The sequence below is a fragment of the Lissotriton vulgaris genome, chromosome 9 (genome assembly GCF_964263255.1).
Source record: "Lissotriton vulgaris chromosome 9, aLisVul1.2, whole genome shotgun sequence".
Classification (NCBI taxonomy): domain Eukaryota; kingdom Metazoa; phylum Chordata; class Amphibia; order Caudata; family Salamandridae; genus Lissotriton; species Lissotriton vulgaris.
Window position 1 is genome coordinate 726,512,991 of NC_141697.1, and position 23,675 is coordinate 726,536,665.

General features: G+C 44.5%; 1 protein-coding gene across 1 annotated transcript in view; it reads left to right on the top strand.

Moving 5' to 3' along the window:
- ARHGAP35 (Rho GTPase activating protein 35) overlaps positions 1 to 23,675 on the top strand; it is a 578,000-nt gene that overhangs the window by 297,765 nt on the left and 256,560 nt on the right. The window contains exon 3 of the mRNA XM_086938465.1: positions 19,072 to 19,216. Coding sequence (XP_086794591.1) covers positions 19,072 to 19,216 — 145 coding nt within the window. The remainder of the gene's footprint in view (positions 1 to 19,071; positions 19,217 to 23,675) is intronic.

Below are 23,675 nucleotides of genomic sequence, written 5' to 3' on the forward strand. Positions count from 1 at the left end.
TAATAAATTGCATGGATCTTTTCAAAGTCTTAGGTCTTCTGATAAACAGAGAGAAGTCTTTCCTTATTCCGACAGTCACTTCAATTCCTTTGGCACTATTAAATACTCAGGAAGCGAAAGCATACCCTTCGGAGGAACGCATTCGAAAGAAACCGCATCAGTAAAATCAAAAAGATCCACTTCAATCAGGATCTTCAAATCTTTGCCGGGAATGATGTCATCCTGCATTCCGTTGGTTCCCAACTGTCGCTTGTTCATGAGACCACTACAAGAATCCCTAGACAAGCAATGGGTTCAGGCCCTAGGTTCATTTGAGGACAAACTCATTATCAACACTCAGATCAAACGTGCACTGTCATGGTGGGGCATCAACAACCACTTAAAGGTCTCCTTTTCGAACCTCAGTCTCCCAGTTATGTCCTGACATCAGACGCTTCATTACAGGGTTGGGGAGCGCACTTGCAAGACCTAGAGATTCAAGGTCATTGGTCATCTCAAGAGGCGACACTGCACAGCAATCTTCTGGAATTGAAAGCAGTATTCCTGGGTCTTCAAGCCTTTCTTCCCAGAATTTGTGGCTCGCCGGTTGTAGTCAGGACCGACAATACAACAACAATGTTTTATCTTCTAAAACAAGGTGGCACGAAGCCTAAGTCCCTGTCTGTTCAAGCCCATTAAATTTGGAATTGGCTTTTGCAACACAACATTGCTTTGCAAGTAGTGCATGTTCCTGGAGTACACAACACAAGGGCAGATTCTTAAGCAGATCACCTTCCATTTGCCACAAATGGGAACTGAATCAAGACCAACTTCTTTGAATATTCAATCTATGGGGCAAACCGAATTTGGACTTGTTTGCGAATCAACGCAATAAGAAATGCAAACATTTCGCAAGTAGTTTCCCACAAAAAGTTTCAAGGGGAAATGCTCTGCGCCTTCGCTGGGCAGGAATGTTCTAATATTCATTTCCCCCATTCCCCCATTCCCTCTAATTCCAAGGATTCTGAGAAAAATTAGATCAGAAGCATGCCACATAGCCCCGGCTTGGACGAGACCGTTCTGGTTCCCCAGTTCTGGTACACAGAGCTTCTCCAGTTGTCTGTGGAACCGAGAATCCAATTTCCAATAATTCAAAATGTAATTTCCATGAATCCAGGTCAAGTTCTTCACCCGCAATTGACCTCTCTAAGATTGTCAGCTTGGAACCTTATGAACATGAATTTCAGTCACTAGATATTCCTCAAGGAATGTCGAGAAATACTTGCAAGTTTACAGCAATCTCTACTAACAAATCTTATACAGCAAAATGGAAGAGGTTTTGCAATTGGTGTGTGTCGAAAAATGTACATCCTTTTAATTCTTATCCAGAGCAAATACTTCCATATCTGCTTCAGCTAGTCAAATCTGGACTTTCTCATGCTTCAATAAAGGTACATTTGGCGGCTATCTACAGATACTGCTGAACACCAGATTGTCCATAGCTTTGGTCTCAAAGGATAATTAAATAGTTCCTAAAAGGTTTGTTCAGGCAATTTCCACCAATTAAGCATCCACTGCTTCCTTGGCAGCTCAACACGGTTTTGTCTCAACTCATGAGAGCTCCGTTCAAACCGATTCACAAAGCTGAATTGCAGTTCATATCATGGAAAGTAGCCTTACTTCTTGCTCTCACTTCAGCCAGGAGGGTCAGCGAGATCTAAGCATTCTCGATTACGGAGCCATTCCTACACTTCAGGCAAGATAAAGTAATTGTCAGGACATATCCAAAGTTTATTCCTAAAATTCCTACAACTTTTCATCTCAATGAACCAGTTGTCTTGCCTACATATTTCAAGAACCCTTCCACTACAGCAGAAAAATCTCTGCACACTTTGGACATTGGGAGATGTCTAAAATTTTACATAGAGAAGACAGTCATTTTGTAAATCAAATCGACTGTTTATAGCTTATTCTGGGCCCAGGACAGGTTTGGCCCTCTCGAGAACTTCCATTTGAAGATGGTTTGCATCCACCATTGTTTTCTGTCATAAAAAAGCAGGAATTTCTTGGTGCACGAGAGTGCGTGCTCATTCCACTCAAAAGATGGCAACTTCAACAGCATTGCTGACAGGTGTCTCGCTTCCAGACATTTGCTGTGCTGCAACTTGGAAAACGTACACACGTTTACCAAACATTGTCTGGACGCTAAGTGGAAAGCAGATTCAGCAGTGGGACAATCAGTTCTGCTGCACCTGTTTCAATAAGGTACTTGTCTTTAAATATATAGTTTATTAATTATGTGATTGTGTATATATATATTTTCAATTTTAAGGAACTGTTTCATAATTCCTAATGAGTCCTTTCTTACAGCAATTTCAAACTATGCATTATAACGTTAAAAAAAGAGGACAAAGCAGAGCCCTGAGACCAAGGGGTCTAGCCTAGAAACGCTGTTTGAAATAAGGACTGCTATCTATTATGATGCAAGCATGTGAATCTATGAAAGATTCAGTACTGGAGGAAATACTAGTTACTTACCTGTACACTATGGTTCTCCAGTATTATCTTTCATAGATTCACATGCGGTCCCACCCACCTCCCAGTTTCTTTTTAGGTAGACCGCCTTTATCTCTGGTTTCTTCCGTAACTCACTCTTGGGCTGTTGGAAATCTGAGGTATGGTGGCTCTGCTGGGGATGGTGTATCTCAGGGCTGGCAGCTAATTGGCTGTGGTTGGACCACATAATGAGGATGAGAGGTTTTGCAGCGTGAATCTTTCTGGATTCACTGTGCTGTGCATTATTCCGCGGTCTTGTAGTTGGGTCCGGATTCGTAGTCTTTTCTGTCTTTTTTTTTTTCGTAGCCCAGGTGGGCGTCAACGTCCCACCTTTGGTGTATTTCCTGTGACGTCTGCACGCTTCCTGCAGAAGCTCCTACTCCTGGGCGCCTTCTTCAGATTCTTTTTTCCGCGGTTGGGTCTGGATCGTTCCCGAAAGTGCTCCTGACATTTTTGGAGAAAGAAGATGAAAAATGCACACTTTTGCTAGAAAAGAGATTGAGAAGACTACAGGAGACTACATCATCGAAGAGGACGACTAAGGGGAAGAAGAACTTCAAGATCTTCGACGTCCATCTGAGAATGCAAGCTCAGGGGGCCCCCTGAACGCATGAGATGGACAACACTCCTTTGAAATTCTGCCGTAACTGCCACCACAAGTACGCGCAGAAGGACCAGCACCCGGTCTGCAATCTTTGCCTACCGGTCGACCACAAGAGCGAGGACTGCAACGCCTGCTCCGCCTTCACGCCGAAGACTCTTTGAGTGAGAAAGAGACAGAGGATAGACAACGCCACCATGCAGGGCAAGGGACAGCCACCGTCCCTTCGAGACCTGGGCCTATCATCAGATGAGGAGGACAACGCCGCCGCCGAACAGGACGGCTACACGGTCGTAGAGACCGATATTACAAAGACTCCAAAGAAGGTAGGAGACTCTACTTCCCCTAGGGCACCAAGAGACCCCGAGTCTCGGAAAATTGAGTGCAAAACCTCAAAAGTTTTCGGCGTCCGCGGCGACACCAAGGCACAGCGGATCCTGTGAGAAGTACTCCCAGGCGCAGAGAGCTGGAGAACAGCAAAAGACGTCGAAAATCGCCCCCGAGAAGGAGCATACGACGCCGAGGGCAAATGACCCGAAGGGCCCTTCAGCGCCGCCGAAGGACCAGAGAACCAGTTCAGCACCGAAACCTTCGAAGAAAGTCGGCTCTGCGCCGAAAAGAGCGGCCGATCTATTCGACGCAGAACACGCGGCCGAAATGGAGAAAAAGAAAAGACGTCTTGAGGCCGAGATGGAAAACATCCTGCAGCAGAAGAAAGATTTTGACGCCAGGGTGAAAGAATACATAATCCCGACGAAACCTAGGCTACAGGTGGTCGAGGAAACGGAGGAGGAGGACTACGACGTCGAAGGACAGTTGGTGGACATCGAGCCCTTTGACGACAAAGAAGAGGAGGCCGCCTCCTACTACGAGGAGGAAGGAGACGACGACCGCAGGACACTCCTCAGGTCTGCATCCTCGGAGACTCAGGATATAGATTTGCATTACGTCGACACTGAGAGCCCAGAGGAAGCTGTCGACACGTACCCCTAGAGGCCGTCGCCGCCAGATGATATCTGAGTCTACAACACAGTCATCAGGAATGCAGCTGCAGTTTTCAAAGTAAAACTCGACGAAGAAAAGCAGAAAGACTTCCTTCTCGAGACACTGCTCCCTACACAAACAAGGAGCCAGTTCCTGCCCATGCGCGACAGTGTCATGGCACAGGGAAAAGAGGCTTTCAGAGAACCAGCTACATGCAAAGCAGTCACTCCCAGGTTGGAGAAAAAGTATAAACATTCCTCCAAGGACCCACCCTACTTTCAGGGATCGGTCTCAGCAGACTCCATCATTGCAGCCACGGCAAGAAAGAGGGCCAATGTGCCTACCATGTTTGGGCCACCTCCAGACAAAGAAAGCAAGAGGATGGACCTGGTGGGGAGAAGAATTGAACGGAATGCTGCAATGCACTGGCGCATGGCGAATTCCAATGCTCTGCTCAACAGGCACCAATACCAGATCCTGGAAGAGCTGGGCGAGTTAGTAAAGAACATGCCACATGAATTCAAACAAAGAGCTGAAAACCTTGTCGAAGAGGGGAAGAATGTAGCCAATTCTTGCCTCAAGACTGCCCTGGACAAAGCAGACACCTCCAGCAGGCTCATGATGATGGGCATCACGGAGAGAAGACAAGCCTGGCTCAAAATTTCAGGCTTCAAGCCAGAAGTGCAGCACAGCATCCTCAATACATCGTTCAGCGGAGAAACGCTGTTCGGGGCCCCAGTTGACGAGAAACTCAGCCAACTGAAGAAGGATAACGAGACTGCAAGATCCATGGGGGCATTGCAGTTCAGAGGTACTAAAAGGGGCACCCCGTCACGAAGACCTAGCAGGAGGGGAGGAAACCAGCCAGGTACATCACACCAGGCGTTCCAACAAGCCCACCAAGCAGACATCCAGACACAGCAGGGGCAGCAAAAACAGTCCTGGCAGTACCAACCAAGAGGCCAGTCCTTTCGCGGGAGAGGGAATGGACGTGGACCTAATAAGAGGGGGGACAGCAGCCTGCCTCTAAGTGACTTAATAAAACTCCATGTGCACACCCGAGCAAAAACTCCCAGGGTGGAGCACAAACACACCGGACAGGAGTTACACGAACTAGACACCTCCGTACATGTAAGACCAGTGGGAGGAAGACTGAAACACTTCTTAAGGGAGTGGAAGAGTAGAACATCAGACAAATGGGTACTCAACATCATACAGTACTGGTACTGCATAGAGTTGGAGGGAAAGCCAACAGGCAGGAAACCAAAAAGAAGGCAACTAGCAAGGACAGACCTAAAGCTCCTTGGGGACGAAGCAAAAAGCTCCTGCAAAAACAAGCCATAGAGCCAGTACCTTACAGGGAAAGCAACAAGGGCGTATACTCCACATACTTCCTGGTACCAAAGGTGGACGAAACTATGAGACCCATCCTGGACCTAAGATTCTTAAACAAGTTCGTAAGAATGCAAAGGTTCAAGATGACCTACCTACAAGAGGTACTTCCTCAATTGCAAGGCAGGGACTTAATGGTCACCATAGACCTAAAAGATGCCTACCTGCACATCCCAATGAACAGGAACCACAAACACCTCCTCATATTCATCATCGGAGAAGACCACTACCAGTTCACAACCCTGACGTTCGGGCTCAAATCGGCACCAAGGGTTTTCACAAAGTGCCTCACAACAGTCGCTGCACACCTACGAAGGGAAGGGATACACGTGTACCCTTACCTGGACGACTGGCTGATCAAAGCAAGCTCATACAAAACGTGCAAGCAGCACGCACAGAGAGTGACCTGCACACTGATGAACCTAGGATTCTCCATCCATTAGGGAAAATCCTCCCTGGAACCAGAACAAATAAAAAACTTCCTGGGAGCACAGATCAACACCTTACAGAGCAAGGTGTTCCCCAGCGAGAAGAGAACGATAGCGCTCGTGAGGGAGATGCAGCTCTACCAGAAGGGACAAGCTCGGACAGTGAGGACAGCGAGCAAAATCATGGGCATGATGGCATCGTGCATACACCTAGTACCAAACGTACAGCTCCACATGAGACCTTTACAGGAATGGCTACAGGAGCAATGTTCACAAGCTACAGGTCGTTGGGAGGATCTAGTGGTTGTAACGCACGCAGTGCAGAAAGAGATGGCATGGTGGAACATTGTGAACATAATAAGGGGGAAGCCTCTGACGCAACCAACGCCAACAGTGACCATTACCACAGACGCGTCCCAGAGGGGATGGGGCGCTCACATGGAAGAACTCAAAGTAAGAGGCCTGTGAACACCAGCAGATGTGGTCAGACACATCAATTACCTGGAGTTGAAGACAGTTTTCCTAGCCATAAAGGCCTTTCAAACAAAACTGTACAACCAGAGAGTGTTGATCCAGACAGACCACACAACAGTGATGTTTTACATCAACAAGCAGGGAGGGACAGATGGGCCATCCCACTCAAGATAGACCTGCTAGCCATACATCTACCAGGAAAGGACAATGTAGAAGCAGACTGGCTCAGCAGACAGACATCGGCATCCCATGAGTGGGAACTCAATACACAAGAGACGAGAAGGCTCTTTGACAGGTGGGGGACACCGTCGGTAGACCTATTTGCAACACGCCAGAATGCAAAATGCCAAAACTTCGCATCCAGACAGCCCGGGGAGGGCTCCCTGGGGAATGCCCTATGAATAGACTGGTCCAGGAAATTTGCTTACGCTGTCTCTCCGCCCCCCCCCCCCCGATACCGCTGATACACTAGGTACTCAGCAAGTGCAGAGCGAGCAACATGACCCTGATACTGGTGGCACCACAGTGGGCCAGGCAGACCTGGTACTCGCAGATCATGGAGATGACAGAGTGCACCCCACAGATTCGGCAGGAGCCAGAGAGCCTGAGCCTCGTAGCGTGGCTCTTGAGGACATAGTTTGCGCATTTGAAACTGCCAGAAAGCACCCTAAGGGTACTTGGCACGAAGACCCAGCACACGGAAGTGCTACGTAGCGAAATGGAAGAGATTTACACTGGTGCAGGAGGGAAAAGCTACACAATAAGATGAAAAAGGATTCAACAGTGCTAAAGTACCCCACGCACCTGCTCGACAGAAATCTGAGCTCATAGTCACTGAGGGTTCACTTGGCAGAGATAGTCGCTTACACAAGAGGAGAAACTTGCAAGAGTTTCTTCACATCACAGGTCGTTAAGAGATTCCTGGAGGGAGCAAAGAGGATCACACCACCAAAGAGGGTGCCACCACCTGCATGGAACCTTAACCTAGTCCTAACGGAACTCATGAAGGAACCTTTCGAACCGATTCACAAGGCCTCCCTAGAAATGCTGACCATGAAAACAGCTTTCCTGGTAGCAATCACTTCGCTGTGCAGAGTGGGCGAACTGCAGGCACTAACACTACAGGAACCCTACATACAGATACACAGCGATAGGGTGGTGATTAGAACGGACCCACACTTCATGCCTGAGGTGGTTTCAAGGTTCCACTTGAATCAAACTATACAGATACCAAGTTTCTTACAAAAACGGACAACAAGAGCTTTAAAGGGCACTGCACACTCTGGACGCCAGAAGGGCAGTCATGCACTGCATTGAGAGAACAAAGGAACACAGGAAAACAAAGCAGTTCTTTGTGTCCTTCGCTAACAGTTTCATGGGGAAACCAGTAACTAAAGGAACAATTGCGCGATGGATCGCCCAAACAATACAGTTCTGCCACAAGCCGGCAGGGCAGGAACTAACAGAGGGGACACATGCCCACTCTACCTGGAAAAAAGGAGCTACTATAGCTTTCCTAGCTAACACACCAATTCAGGACATATGCCTGGCGGCAACATGGGCTTCAATGCACACGTTCACGAAGCACTACTGTGTAGATATACAGATGAACAAGGAAGCACAAGTCGGACAAAGGGTGCTTCAACACATATTCAATAAACAACGCTCATCTTCCACCCAGCCGCCACAAACATGAGAAACCGCTACAAAGTCTATGCACAGAATAGTGAATCCTGAAAGATTCACGCTGCAAAACGAATAGTTTCTTACCTGTCGTTTTGCAGCTTGATGATCTTTCTGGATTCACTAGTGAACCCACCCACCTCCGCCAGAAAGATGAGGCTGGAGAGATAAGGTGGTTGAAACAAAGACGATACTTGGAAAAGAAGCCTTAAAGGTTAAAGCGGTGAAAAAACTTTAGTTGAACATTGCCATAACTTCGGTAACAAGACGAACACGAGAAAAAAGAATCCGAAGATGGCGCCCAGGAGTGGGAGCTTCCGCAGGAAGCGTGCCAACGTCACCTGAAATACACCAAAGGTGGGACGTCGACGCGCACCTGGGCTACGAAAAAAAAAAAGAAAGAAAGAAAACACTACAAATCCGGACCCAACCACAAGACCGCGGAATAATGCACAGCATAGTGAATCCAGAAAGATCATCAAGCTGCAAAACTACACCGACAGGTAAGAAACTCGTTACTTAAGGATATGCTTCTCTATGGTTTCCAGGCAGTTTTTTCTTTCACTGCTATGGTTCTTCTTTTAATGGGAGACTCCCACCATGACGATGGGGAAGATACAAGCATGTGAATCTATGAAAGATGATACTGGAGAACCATAGTGTACAGGTAAGTAACTTGTTTTTAGTTATCTATCACGTTGCTAGGTAGTCTGCCCCAAGACAAGAACACCTCTCTGGTCATTCATGCAGAATACAGAAAGGCTTCGCACATACTTTAACCTCAAATTGCCAACCACACACTTTCCCCTTGTGTAGCATCCTACCATCCCGAAAATGTGCTTTGGCTCCCAACAAATCTTGACTGGGCCACCATGTGTGAGACCATTCTGGGGAAATTGTGCCAAAGGTCATAACCTCAGTCTTCTCCGCATTAAGTTTCAGGCAATTACTGTGCATCCATGATTGTACATCCAGTAATCCCTCCTGAAACTTAGCTGATACCACGGGGCCATTCTTGTGCACCGCCAACACAAGCTGGGTATCATCGGCGTAGGTGGTTACACGCATCCCGTGGGATTTAATGACCCTCGCCAAGTCCGAAACATAAATGTTGAAAAGTGTAGGATTTAGCGAGGATCCTTGAGGGACCCCACAAGGCAATTCTGTGGTGGGCGAATAGTAATTGCCCAGCTTTACTGCCTGTCTACGGTTGGCTAAAAAGGAGGCTATAAGGTCTTTGGCCAGATGATTGATTCCAAGGGTCGCGACACGGTCGACCAAGATGGTGTGGTCGACCGTGTCAAAGGCCGCCGACAGGTCCAATAATATAAGAACTGCAGCTCCTCCTGAGTCCATAATCTCTCTAATTTCGTCCGAGGCTTTTATTAATGCTGTCTCAGTTCCGTGTTCCCTCCAGAACCCGAACTGAGTGTCATCTAAGAGTTTATGATGTTCAATAAACTCTGAGAGCTGTTTATTCATGGTTGCCTCTATGATTTTGGACGTGAAGGGAAGACAGGCAATAGGCCTGTAGTTGGGTGCAATAGTGGGGTCTAAGGAAGGCTTTTTAATTAAAGGTTTAACGATGGCCTTCTTCCAGCTTGCTGGGTAGACGCCTGATTTAAATATGGAGTTGCATATTTCAGTTAGCGGCTGTGTAATAACATTCTGTAGTCTATTCATTATAGTGGGGGGGCAAGGATCAAGTGGGGAACCTGATTTGATCTTACAAATCAGTGCACTGATCTGATCTTCAGTAGCTGGTTGAAACTGATCAAAGGAGGGATGGTTGAATACTGGATAAATGATGGGTATAGCATCAGTTTTTCCTGCCTGTTTTGATTTCCCTCTCTATCTACATACTTCTTTTTCCTGATCCTGCTTCACAAGGAAACCTCAGTGTAATCCTTTCTTTTATGCAAAAAATATTTTTAGCCTTATAACGTTCCCCTCTTGGTATGGAAATCAACCTTTCTAATCTCCATCCTGTCTACTGCGTGGATTTTAAGAATCCATAGTTAGATTTTCACAGCAAGAAATTTGCACAAAGAAACGTATTTTATTTTGCAGAATTGAGTCTAAACTGGAAAAGTGTGGCTCAGGGGTTAGAGGCGGCAGACCCGGAAGCTGAGATCGGCCCTGGACCAGGGTTCAATTCCCCGCCTCGGCGGGTCTTGGGCTAAACATTCCACGGTCTCCATAATTCTCGCTCCGGTCCCTTCTCGACTCACGGGTTCACGCTCTGCGACTCTGGGCAATAGCTTGCTTAATCTCCACAACGGCCCCTCGCGGCGGGATGCCTGGCTTTCACCTTGTGGATACCCTGCCGGGGCCTCTCACAGGGGAATACCAGGACGGGTTCCCTAGGCAAGCGCCAGGATGCCCTTTGACAGGTCGCGCTATATAAGTATACCTACATTTACATTTACATTTACAAAATAAGGCTTTCGGTCTCTCAAGGAGTCCTCCTTGTCTTCCTCAGCTGAGAGGCTTCTACACAATAAAGAAGATTTCAGAGATCTTAAATTCTGTTTATAAAGAATGATTACCTATAGGATGTTATATCCACTTTTCTATCACCAGTGCTGGTCATACAACAGGAAGAAAATCAAAGCAGACTAGTATTGCCTGGTTGATGCTCTTCTGCTTCTCCAAAGCCAGTGCACTTCCTCCAAGACTTCACCCTTTAAAGAGTGTGAGAAAGGATTTTTGCAATTGACTACATCAGGGATAGGGTGAATGTTGGAAGGCAAAATCAAAATCTTCTGAAGAATAAAACAACAACAAAAAGTTGGACCTTTGAATTTCAAAATAACTGCCATGTACTCTAGGTACATCGAACTCCGCATTTTTGATTTATAATTTTTTGCATTCCAATTTTTTTTAATAGATTCCAGATACCAATAGATTTTCATCCATGTAAGCCACCTTGCTTTCCATTCTTTAGCGATTCTCACTGGGTACATCTTTCTATAGAGACATATATTTTGGCAAAGAAGCTTGGTTGGATGCTTACCATCTCCCTCACCTATCATGCTAGCAGTTGTTCGGATAGTTTTTCAAACCGTTAGGAAAGGAGTAAGAGCAAGATTGATTTAAAAAAAAAAAAAATAGCTTCACAGTAATACGGATATTTTAAGTCTTTCAGTCCCTCCCTCACCTGCTAGTCATTTCCTTATTAATCATAAGCAGGGCTTCTGCTAAACATGGCACAAAATCCTATTGGATCTGGGTTGTGGTAGTTAGTGATGCAGAGGTTTGGTGGGGTGGCTTTTGAGGCCTGTACGTGAAGGTCACATACTCCCACTAAGACATCACATAACATTTGAAAGCCATAGCATCTTTTTGGAAGAAAACGGTTAGTGTCCTTTCTTCGGCACAGGATCTTAATCGGTGCAGGAATTAGGAGTGCCTTAATTACTCTGAGTAATTTTATGTTTACAACAATATAGCTGTAAATCACATCAATACATTTTCAGGTTATTTTCCTGTGGAGGAATTTAGGTTTGAAGTTGACTCATGGTACTTAAATTGAAATCCACAATGTACCAGGACACAGCCCCCACCACAGATTATATATATATTTTTTCTTGATTGTACTTCGTTTTTCCTCACAATTGCAATAGAGTATGAAATAAATTTGTGGCCTGACAACTAAGAAGAAAATAATTTCAACATAATTGAAGAAATTCTCTAGAACAAGCAGGAGCAGGTCGTGTTCAAATTACTTGTTTTTGGGGAGCAAATTTCTGTTCTCGCACTTACACAGGGTACACAATGTGTATTTACAGAAGTGCCACATTGATAGTGCCCGTTTAGAGAGGGATGGTGCACTATTCAGAGAAGTAGCACATGAACTCTGTTGATAGAGTGATACAAGTGGTTGTTGAGGACATCTAATCTGACAAAGAAAGTGGAGGAGTGTCCGGTACCTTGGAGGAGTAAAGCGAGTGGAGTCCTATTTCTACATCTCCTGAAAACTTTAACTCTGGTAAGCTGGATCTCTAGGTCCTCTTTGAAACTCACACTGAGGAAAAAAGTCTACACCTCTTGCCTCAAAGATGGGGGGTGGGGTTGAGGGGGAATACACCAAGGTTGGTCCCAACACTTCCAGCTCCAGCACCAAAACATTTTGCTCCCAAGAATGATCTCTAAAGGAGCCTAAACTCTTTGTAAAGGATCGGCTCCTAGAGTGCCATGCCTTTGCTAAAGAACCTGTGCCACAAAAAGCGAGACAGCGCTATCAACTGGACTCAAGACCACTGTGTGCCGAAAGGCTCCCTCGATGCCGGAGAAGGTCTGATGTTGAGGAAAGGAATCTCTATCCAAGATGTGGCTGGGAACACCTGGACTTCAAAACCTGCTTTGAATCCAGCAAGCCCTTGACGTCCATTAAGACATGGAACCGACCCGTTAATCCTGACATTTGACATATTTATTGTACTCATCCACCACAAGACACACCAGCCCTTCCAAGACAGTGCAGTCATGTTTGCAGAGACATTTTCCAATTCCCAGAAAAGAAGGCAGTTATTACACTAACCTTACCACCACCAACTTCTGATCAGGAGGCTGACTATCAGCCACCACCTTCATTCCCAGATCCTGACAACTAGTTTTTACTGTTTTTAAAAATAGTACAGAAACTTCATGGACAACATTTAAGAACTAGTGAGGACTAGAGTAGTGACTCCAAGAGTGGTGAAAGAGTGTAAATCTGCACCACAAGACCTGATCCATAGCCAGTAATCTGTCCAGATGGACACACTGCTGCAAAATATGCACTTGTATAGGGAACAAGCGATACAGTGCCCTCTATTTAAGGAAGCTAAAAGGTACCTGCAGCAGAAAAACTATCTGCATAACTTTTACATAGTGGCATGGCGCTAATTCTGTGGAATACGTATGAGAGGTCATTGAGATGAAGTAAAACAAATATTGCAGCTCTTCCAGGTACATACTAAAAGAGAGCTAAAACTGTCGTAGAAGAAGGGAAAACTATCACCAGTGCAAGCATTATGTGTGCTGTAAGTGGAGCGAACACAGCCTTGTGCCAATTTAATACCAGCATCCTGCTGTGTTGACATGTCTAGCTTACAATTATATGATTGTGCCAAGATGCCCAGCAGCACCAATATGGTCTGCCATTTGACTGGCAGAATCTCCTTGGCTCTCAGGTTGATGAAGTGTCAGACGAAAAAAAAAACCAGACCCAGCAAAAGCAATAGGTATCCACTAAACAAAAGAAAGAGGTTTGTAAATGCTGACCATTTCCACAGCACTCGCAAGAAGTGCTGGCAAAAGAGCACTATAACCACTACAGCAGTACGTTCCTGAAACATAACCACAAACTAGCCAAGGACAGTATCCCAATGGAGCATTTTGTGACAATAACGTGAAGCAGGGCACAAGATGCCCAAGAAGGACCCTTCTTCCACCAAACCTCTTTTTGCATTCAACACCTGTTGGGGGTGGATCTGGGGCTTCTATCTCTCAAACAGGAAGGGCATATTCCCAGATCAGTGGACATTATCCAGTCATCCACAGTGGCTGCTTGTAATTTAATTACATCTCTCCAGATTTGCAGTCACATCCCCACATTATAAAAAAAAAAAGATAATTTCACCTTGTTAATAGTGGAGGTGTAGTCAAGTCTACAGAAAGATGCTTTTGAAATGCCATCGCATAAGCAGGGCGAGGAGTATGCATCCTTAAAAAGGGACAAGATAATAGGACCAAACCAAATATTTCAAGACCATTCTGATTCGAACAATAGGAGATTACTTGATGACACCAAATCTACCAATTTAAAATGTAACTGTTTAGAATAAATAGCAGCTAAAGGGGTATTTAGCAAGTGCCTAGCTGCTATTGCAGATCATTTAAGGCACATGCAGATTCATGCGTCTCTGTATCTAGACAGTTTGCTGAAGAAGGTAACTACTCATGATCAATGTCTTACCCACATTGAGCATATTCTTCAACTCCATGATCCACACACACAAAAAATCACACCTTTGTCTGCGGCTGACCTAGGATTTTCTGGAATCAGCACTAAATTCATTCACAGGGAAAACCTACTATAGCAACAAGAGTGATTGCATTTCAGAAGCTATTTTCTCTTTGCCAGACGTTGCATCCTCTGACATCAAGAATGAAAATTAAATTGGTGAAATGATAGTGTTGTGAATTGGATTAGTACCTAATGCAAGATAACTGTTGCAGCTTCCACAAGAACGTTAGCCAGACAAAGGTCACATGCATGCTCCTGATTACGGAATGTGAGAATCTAGTTGTGATAGTCTATTGGAAGTACAAGGCGGAAAAAAGTAAACAGGAAATAATGATCATTGTGAGACCATTTCTATATCCCAGTTGCAAGTCACCACCGATGCTTCTCACAGTTTGCTGGGCTTACATGGTAATCTGAAAAATCAAGGGCACTGATCTGCTATTGAGCAAACTGCACATCAGTGTATTAGAGATATTGACAGTAAAAATAACCCTTTGAGCTTTTATAACATAGATTCAACGCAAGGTTGTCCTAATTTGTACAGATCTAACTGCAATGTTCTACTTGGAGAAATGGAAGAATGCATTCTCCCCATTTGCCAAAAGTTGGCTCTTGAAATGTTTCTTTGGTAGTTCATCATCGCATAGACTTGTGTTAATAGCACCTACAGGGTGGACAACAACTTTGCCAGTCTCCTGAACAGAACACATCAGGAGACCTACAAATGGGAGTTAAACTCTCATATCAGATGTTGGAACCTCCAACATCAGACCTTTTCAACACTCATCAGAATTAAAATGCCTTACTCCCACACCCACTGTACCTAGGCAGTGTTGTGTGTGTGAATAATTTAGTAAGAGCTCTTTGCTTATGCTTCTCCCCACTGCCACTTATTCGTTACTTATTGTGGAAGATGTACAGTTGAAACTAATTCATTTTGGTGCACCTTGGACTGGGTAACAGTGATATTCTCTGCTTCTAGAGATGTCAATCCACCTATATGAAAAGCTTTCACTACATCTAGATCAGTACAGTCAAGAGCAAGGATGGTTACTACATACCACCCTTACCATGTTCAGCCTTGCAATTTGGCACCTGAGGTTCTTCAATTTGAAGACCTTGTACCACGTTAGAGGCCCAATTCTTGAAGGGCTAGGAAAGAACTTATGCCATCCAACGATAGCGTCTAAGAAGACGACTTGTCACGAAAGGCTTTACAAGAGGCCCATTATATGAAGGGCAAGAATAGTAGACTTAGAATTGTATCCTTCTCTATATATGACGAAATATCTCACTATTACCTCGGAGATACACAATCAAGTGTGAAATGAACTTTTTAATTTTAATCACATGATTTTTAAAAACGCCTCAATACTCCTAAAAAAACGAGGGTTGTAGCATAGTATAACGGAGATGGTATCGCCAAAGCCACTGGGCGAGGACAGCTATATAAAAATAGTCTTGCACTAAAACTAGCGTTTCTCCACGGCAAACAGGATCTGTTCTGTGTACCAATATGTTATATCATCGAGAAAATTAAGGAAAGTCTTGATAAAGATGGTTTAAACTGATGAATTCCATCAAAATGAGTCAATGCAAAGTATTTTACACAATTCGGTGCTTGTCTGGATCCACAGATACTTTCAAAAGAATAGTGCATTGGGTTCCAGTCAATATTTTGTCCCTTTCACAAATGTGTTACAGTTTATGACAAATTGAACTGTCTCTTGTTTTTCTCTAGGGGGGCTTGATTTAGTTTTGTTAATAGATATTTTCAATTAAAGGGAACATTAGAGAATGCTTTCTTAGATGTATTTATCAAATTATATTGATGAGATGTACTAGATATCAATGTTTTAGATTTTACGATAGAATGTTTTTAATCTTTATTGTATAAATATTTTTAATAAAATGTGTATTGATTTCTACTTTTGGACCGTTTCTTTGAGCTTACTGTTTGGACTTCACTGTTTGTTTATTTTCTATATCTGTTTGAAAGACATAAAATGAGAGAGTGGTGTAAAATTGTGTGTCTAGAAAACCAAGTAGAAATCTATTTTTCACTTGTCAAAAAAAGAGAACACCAATCAATCAGTATTTAAAGTGTCTGACTAAGCTTTCCTGGAAATTTTTAAAGTGTAATACTGCCACCAATGCTTCTCTCTTGGACATCCCTGGACTATTATACCCAGGTGTGTCATTGTGTCTCTGTTGAAAGGTAGCATCCCTTGTAGAAAATATCTCCCTCGTAAGAGTGAGTGAACTTTAAGCTTCATCAGTCAAAGGAATGTTTATGCATGTACACAAAGACAAAGTTGTACTGTGCATACACCCTCTTTTGTTGCCAAAGGTGGTATTGTCCTTTCCTGTTAATGGGTTCCTAGAGCTACCTTTTTCCCACATCTATAATCACTAGCAGAATGTAATGTGTGCAAAGTGCCATTATATAATTTGTGGTCTAGGGTCATTACAAAAACAAAAGCTTTTTTGTTCTTTTTTATTAAATAAAAATTATTACAAATAATTCCAAATTTCATAAATATACATGCAAAGTTAATATAAATGTCATGCTGATACAATGGTGTATAACTTGTGGTTCCCTGCAAGATCATATGTTATTGTAAATCTTTGAATCACAGTTGCTTAAAGAAAAAACTGAGTTAATTTGTTTGTAGTCTTTATCCTTATTTAGGAAGACAGCTATGTTGATATCTATCCAGCATTGTGGCTTATTGCTCTCTGTAAAGTCATCTCTTAGCTCAAGAAAGAGATGCGTTTTCAGTTACCTGAACATTTTATAAATTCATGCGGTATTTGAGTTGAGCCACTGGAGTTGTCATTGGGCGAGCATTCATGCAAGACTTCTATAATATTCTTGTACTGTAATGGGGTCTGGATTGGTCATATATAATGAAGCATAGAATTCACCAGAGATTCTAACAGATTTGCTTATCTTTTAATGTTGCAAAACACCAGAACTATCGCAAATATAATTTCTTGTGTTTGCAATAACAGCTTGCTCTTTAAGTTTGAGCGCTAGAATCTTACCGACCAATTCTCTGTACTCCAAAACTTTGAGTTTAAGTTTGCGACTAGGCCTAGCGATTTTAATCGTAGTTTGCATGAGAATCAGATTGCATGTCTGCTTTTCCCTAGTGCAGCTACGTGAACACCTGTCCTCAAGCTTAATGAGCCAGGCTTAATCTCGAGTTGCAGTGGCATGGCACACAATTCTACCCCTTTGCAGCGAGCATGTTTATTCCTATAAGTAGTATAACTGAGGATAGCCCCCTAAATACTGCTTGAAATGCATCCGAGGCATTAGGTAGGGACCATGTTTCATTATTTTCTTGGATAACGTTCAGGATAGTTTTAAGGAAAGATGGCTAGAATGTTCTACAAGTGATAGACCAAATGGGAAACTAGGCATTATTAAGATTTGCATTTAAGCCGGTCTGTATCTAATATACCACTAAAGAGCAAAGTATTACCCAATACAACATGTGTATAGTAACCCTAGGTTGAATACATAGTCTGACACCAAATAATATCTATATGTAAATAGCAGTCATCTGCTGCAGAGTAATGTGTGTAACAAGTTTCCTTAGCAATTGCACAAACTCATATTGGAAACCCATTTCCAAGGATGGTTAGGCAAGATGGATTGTTAAATTCACCTATATTTGTTAAGCGAAAGCAAAATATACCCAAAGTGTCTCACCTCGGTCACATTTGACTTGCAAGAATAGTGCCCCAAAGGCATTCCTAGGAACCGTTCCAATGACCGATATTTGTAATCTGTCACATGGCTATCTATCCAAGCACTCACTCAGTTCTATTGTGAGGACATTCATGCCTGGCAAGAGGCATTAGTTGGGTAAACCCCATTAAAAACTTTGCTTCAGACGTCTTATGCTTTTGCTCGCAAGCAACCTCATGAGCGGTTTGGCTACGTTTTTCAAGTCTGCACACTGTATGGTTTGTAAATGTATTTGCCGCAAATTAAATGTTTTACTTCGCTATAACACTCAGTATGAAGCTTGTAATGCTGTAGATCCATACGCGCTCTACCCACCTCCCCAGACTACATTCCCGTCGTGTGATATGCTAAAGTATATGCATTCATATTATCATGTGTAAATCTTTTTTCAGTGCAAACACAATTTTATTTTGTTAAGCCCATATACACCAAGTCATGGGGGAAGGACACCGAGAGTGCTGTTTGTGCCCAGGTGCATTGTGGATGGTATCAACGGTCATCTCTGAACCAAAACTCCTTTGTAGAAAAACTGAAACTTGTACTGTCCCAAGCCAAACAGTAGATGGCAGGAGTGCACAGCATGTGGAATTAGAGCATTAATACGTGCAGAGTGTTAAAGATAAGTAACGCTTTTCTTTCTTCATTATCTCTGCTTGTATAGTGAGTGGGTTTCTACACTTGTATACTGTACAAGACAAACTTGGAATTTATGTAGGATCTGATCTGTATGATTAACAGAAATTTGTAGAGTGTGTCAAGTGTTAAGAGGGTCCTAAATTTGGAGTGGGATTGTCCCATTGTTAATCCGTTTCAATTTGTTGAGTCACTTTTTGTTACGTCTTAGGACCCCAAATTGCCAAATGCTTATCCCATAAGGTTCGCAGCATGATCCAAACAGATCGGTAGCCTAAGGGCACATAGGCAGAAGAACAAATTCAATGTGTGTGACTGCAAAAAAGAAGCAGCGTAAAACAATGAAGTCCAAAATTAGAGCAGTGGATACATTGATCTGTATTGCTTGTCTCTGAAAGAGCTTGGTAGCTGTCTGGTGGTGTAAAACCCAGTCAAAATAAATACAGAGTGGAGTGATGGAACGGAATCTAAAAAGTAGGCCTCGAATATGCATGCTTGAGATTTTATTTCGAGTATTATCTGTTCCTGATTCATGACCTTGACTCAGTTGCTGTGACTTTCCTTGCAGAGAAACAAGCCCAAACCTCGGCCTTCCATCACCAAGACAATGTGGGAAAGTAACTATTTTGGAGTGCCTCTGACGAGCGTGGTATCTCCAGACAGGCCAATTCCCGTTTTTATTGAGAGATGCATTGACTACATTGAAAAGACAGGTAAGTGCTTTGCTTTCTGCCCTAGTCTCTTTTCTGTAATATCTTTTTCTTTGCGCCTGTGTCCATCTTTTGGTTCCTCGTGTTCTACTTTTCCCCCCCTTCCTTTTTAACACATGCATGTTTTTTAATATACCTGCTTAGCTATCCTATTCTGATTGTGAGCTTTCAGCTCAAAAGTGAGCTTGGACAATAGCATCCGCAATCTCTACCTGAATTCCCCAGAAGAGGCAGAATAGATTGTTTAGGTCAGGCCTACCAGGCAGTACTGCTGTGTGTGTGTGAAATATATACCTGAAAGAAACACGTTAGTGATAGATTCCTTACCTTAGAATTACCCCCAGGCGTCCGACTGGATCTGGAAAGTTTTGTCAGCAGTACCCCTGCAAGTCGGTAGGCATTGTCATGCGGCTCCCCGTACTTGGCTGGCATTGTATTCGGCGAGATGATGCAGCTGGAGCTACTTAGACGCGCCCACGCGTGCTGACGTCAGTTCTTTCTTTTTCCGCGCCAGCAAGCGCAGATCCGGAAAGCGGTACCCCTAGTCACTGTTTGCCTGAGTTATTTTTGGGACTTTTGTCTCTGTTTTTTGAGTCTTTGACTCCTGGTGTAAAGAGATGCCCGTTTTAAGTCTTGTGTGGCTTGTCCCTGCACGATGTCGTTGACGGACCAGCACCGTGAGTGTCTCTACTGCTTGGTGCGCGACCACGACTCCGAATCGTGTCCCGATTGCCAGGCCATGGCTCTGAAAACTTTGCGGGAGCGGTCCCAAAAGTTGCTGTAGGCCTGGGTGTCGGCTCCGCACGGTTCAAGGTCCTGTCAGAGGTCGGGGGACCGGTCGCAGAGCGGCCACCACCACCTCCATCGTTCGTCAAAATCTTTGCACTCTGAGTCAGGTAAGGCGAAGCACAAGAAGTCGAAGAAGCGTTGTTGCTCTTCGCCTTCCCCTAGCCTGTTGCGTGACATGGCTACGGGTGCGGTTGGTGCTGCCTTTGTGGCTCCGGCAAAAACTGCGCAGTTGCCGATGGCCTACAGGTCCGTCGGCAACTCTGGCCCAGCTGCAGGACGTCCCGTCAGCCATGGCCTGCCTTTTTCGCCCATCAGGCCCCGCCGGAACTCCTTGAGGCCCCGTGGTTCCAATGGGTGTCCTCGCTCTTCGTCGGCAGCTCCGGCCCAACATCGTCGGCAGCTCCTGCCTCCGCGCCGCAAGACCCCCATGGATCCCATCCGATGTCTGGTAGCCTCGTACGACCACAGTCTTAAAATGTAATCCCTTTGGGAAAAGATCATACCACACATCAATGCTTTTTACCACTGAATTTTATACCACCACACAAACCTGCAATGGCCAATCAATCAAAAATGTAAATGTTAATTTCTTTTCAATAAATCATTCAAATCATGCTAGGAGCTATTCGCTCTGATAAAATCACAATAAATCAATACAATATCTCACAATGTTCTTATCAAGTTAATTGCAAATGCTCTCTACTGACAGCAATACAAAAGATGGTAAAGTGCAACAAGGACAAATCATAATTTTCTATCATTATATGGGAGATATTCCACAATACAGAAACATATACATAAAAACAGAATTTAGATAAAAATTGACCAAGAAGCGACGCGTTCCGGTGGCAATATCGGTCCAACCACCTTCTTCAGGCACAATAATCACAATTTTAAAAGAGTCCCAGCACTTTAAATCTATTTTTAAAAAAGGGGAGATGTGTTTATACATTCGAATATCATATCATTGTACACATTTCGGAATACATCTAGACAATAATAAACCAATACAATTAAGATTGTTGGCCATACACACTCTCCCAACCAGTGGTTTACGACGTACCGTTTTCAGTTTGCCCTTCAAATATAACCCCATTTACAGCGTAGGTCACAACCATATTATCTGCTGTTTTTTCTTCATGCAAATCACCCTGTGAGCAACCAATACCACACATTCTTTCACTCTAAACAGGGCACCCACCTCCACTGATTTTTATTGTGCTTGGTAACTCCGGGATATAACCTCCTTTTGTGTGTTTCTAAATCCTCACAGGCTTAAATAAATATAAGATTAATGTGGGAAATGTTTCACCTACTTCATATCTTTCTAATCTCGCTTGGACACCTGTTCATTCGTTCTTACAACCAAACGAGACACCTAATATCTGGTGTGTGAGAAGTTGGCCTGATATATGGTGCTCACTAGTTCTAGTGATCACCTTGTATCAGTCCAAACAGCCCTTATGGTGATTGGTTGTAAGTCAACCGTATAGACCAGCTATTCCAATGGTAGCATGGACAAAGCAGTCTTAGGCTAAACTCTTTTGGCATGTGAAGCCAGCTGTTTTACCACATATAACCCCTTGAATACCAAATGAAAGGACACCAAACAGGTTGTTATGAAAATAAACAATATATTTATTACTAACAAACACCTCTGAACTCTTTATGAGATCAGAGGGCTAAGCACATGACAAGACTCCTAAGAAAAATACGATAAGTTGCACAAATTACAATGGTGCCCTAGGGGCACGGCAAACCATATACTAATACTAAGTAAATGGTATAAGGAAATCAATAGGAGCTGTCCAGAGGCTGTAGGATCGCTTGGACTACACTATCCTAACCTTAGGTAAGTAATAGGAGGCCCACGGGACGCGTGTGCAGAGTGTGAACTCACACGCGAGATGCGGGACAAAGTCAATGGACAGTATAAATTACGAAAAGGTAAGTAATAGATAGTTCAGACTAGCTAGGACTAAAACGACTGGATACCTGGACACTAGGAGAGTCAATCTACCCTTGAGCACCAAAATGCTCTTGTTACCTCACCCACGGGCTGCGGGTGCATAGGTGTGAAAGTGTGTCGGGTTTCCGCGTTTAAGTCTATGGAGCCTTGAAGAAAAGATGCTGCAGGCGACCAGGAGGAAGCTGTCTGGAGCGATCCAAGGGTGGATCGAGGAAGATGAAGACCTGAAAGCAGAGGGGACAATGTTCACAGTCACTAGCCAGTGACTGGAGTGGAACCAGGAAGTAACCAGATGCTGTTGTTGCAATGAGGTGAAGAGTGGACGCTTGACTCTGCAGCCACGTGGACCAGGTGGTGTCTTAGACGACCATGATGGAGGCACGAGCTGACCCACGCAGGCTCTCGCTGTCGGCGGTGTTGGTTCCGGATTCGGCGTCAACAGGCCTTGGCAAAGGCAACCCACGTGGTGAGTCGAAAAGGCGTCTGGTGCGGACCAGGAGGGCCCAGGGTGCTTCTCCTTTGCAGGGAAGCAAGGGCCAGTCTGGAGCAACCAGACCAGCAATGTATTTTTCGTGGATCGTCGTCTAGGAGGTCACTAGCCAGCCGGCAAGTGACCAGACAACGCTTCGAGCAGCAATCAAGCAAAAGGGCCCCACACAGATCTCGTGGATGCTGGAGGGCTGATCTTCTGTGCAGGAGCTGCTCGGGGCTGGGGCTTCTCAATCCCCAAAGCACTTTCTCGAAGATGCCTCTGAAGTCGTGCTGGAAGCGAAGTGCAGTTTCTCCAAGATGGCCGGTCCCACGTGTCTCGTCGCACCCACGGATCTCAGCTGTGCTGCAGATGTAGGTAGAGGTCGGAGAGGTCTGGAAGTCCGGATCTCGTCGGGCTCTGAAGCCTTGTTCCGGCAGGAAGGACGACAAAGTGAACCGGTAGGACGCTTGATGGTGCCTGCTTGTACAGGGTGGTCACTCCTTGGCCACAAGAGAGATTTCTTCAGTATTCTGTGGAGCAGAACGGCGAAGTCCAGAGTTTCTTCTCGTAGAGTTTCAAATCAGGATTGATCTAATTTGGAATGGGACCGGCTCCTACCTTTATTCTCCTAAAGGGGGCTGTACTATGACTAGGTCCCTCCTATGGGTGGGACCAGGAAGGGGGGTGGTTACACCCCCTATCCTTTGTCCGGTTTCGCGCCAGAGCTGGGGTTGGAGTGCCCCAGCAACTGGTTTGAACCGGGGTATGCACAGGGACACCTTGTGTGCCCCAGGCATGTCTAATTCCTTTCAGCCTGTCCTACCTCAATACACGAAATCCTGTCTGGGGTGGTGCTAGCACCTCCCAAGGCAGGAAACCCTTTGTCCAAGCCTCCCTCGGTGGAAGGACTCCCAGCAGCAGGAGGTCAGACTTGTGTCTGTGATGGCAGCATCCATTTTGTGATGCTGAGACTCGAGTTAACTTTAACCAGGGTTCACAGTTACATACATGTTGTGTCCCTCTAAAAGGGTGGAATGCTACCCCCGTCGCCAGAATTGGCGAGGGAGTAGTATTCCAATTCGTATGACACTTACTCAACATGTTTTGACATTGCTATGCCAAAGTTAGCAATAACCGCGAGGATTATAATGCACTTAAGATTATATGGTATAGCGTTATCATAGCTGTGTTACCAGCCAGTTGTGTCTGTTTAGATGGCCAGCCAGGGGTGG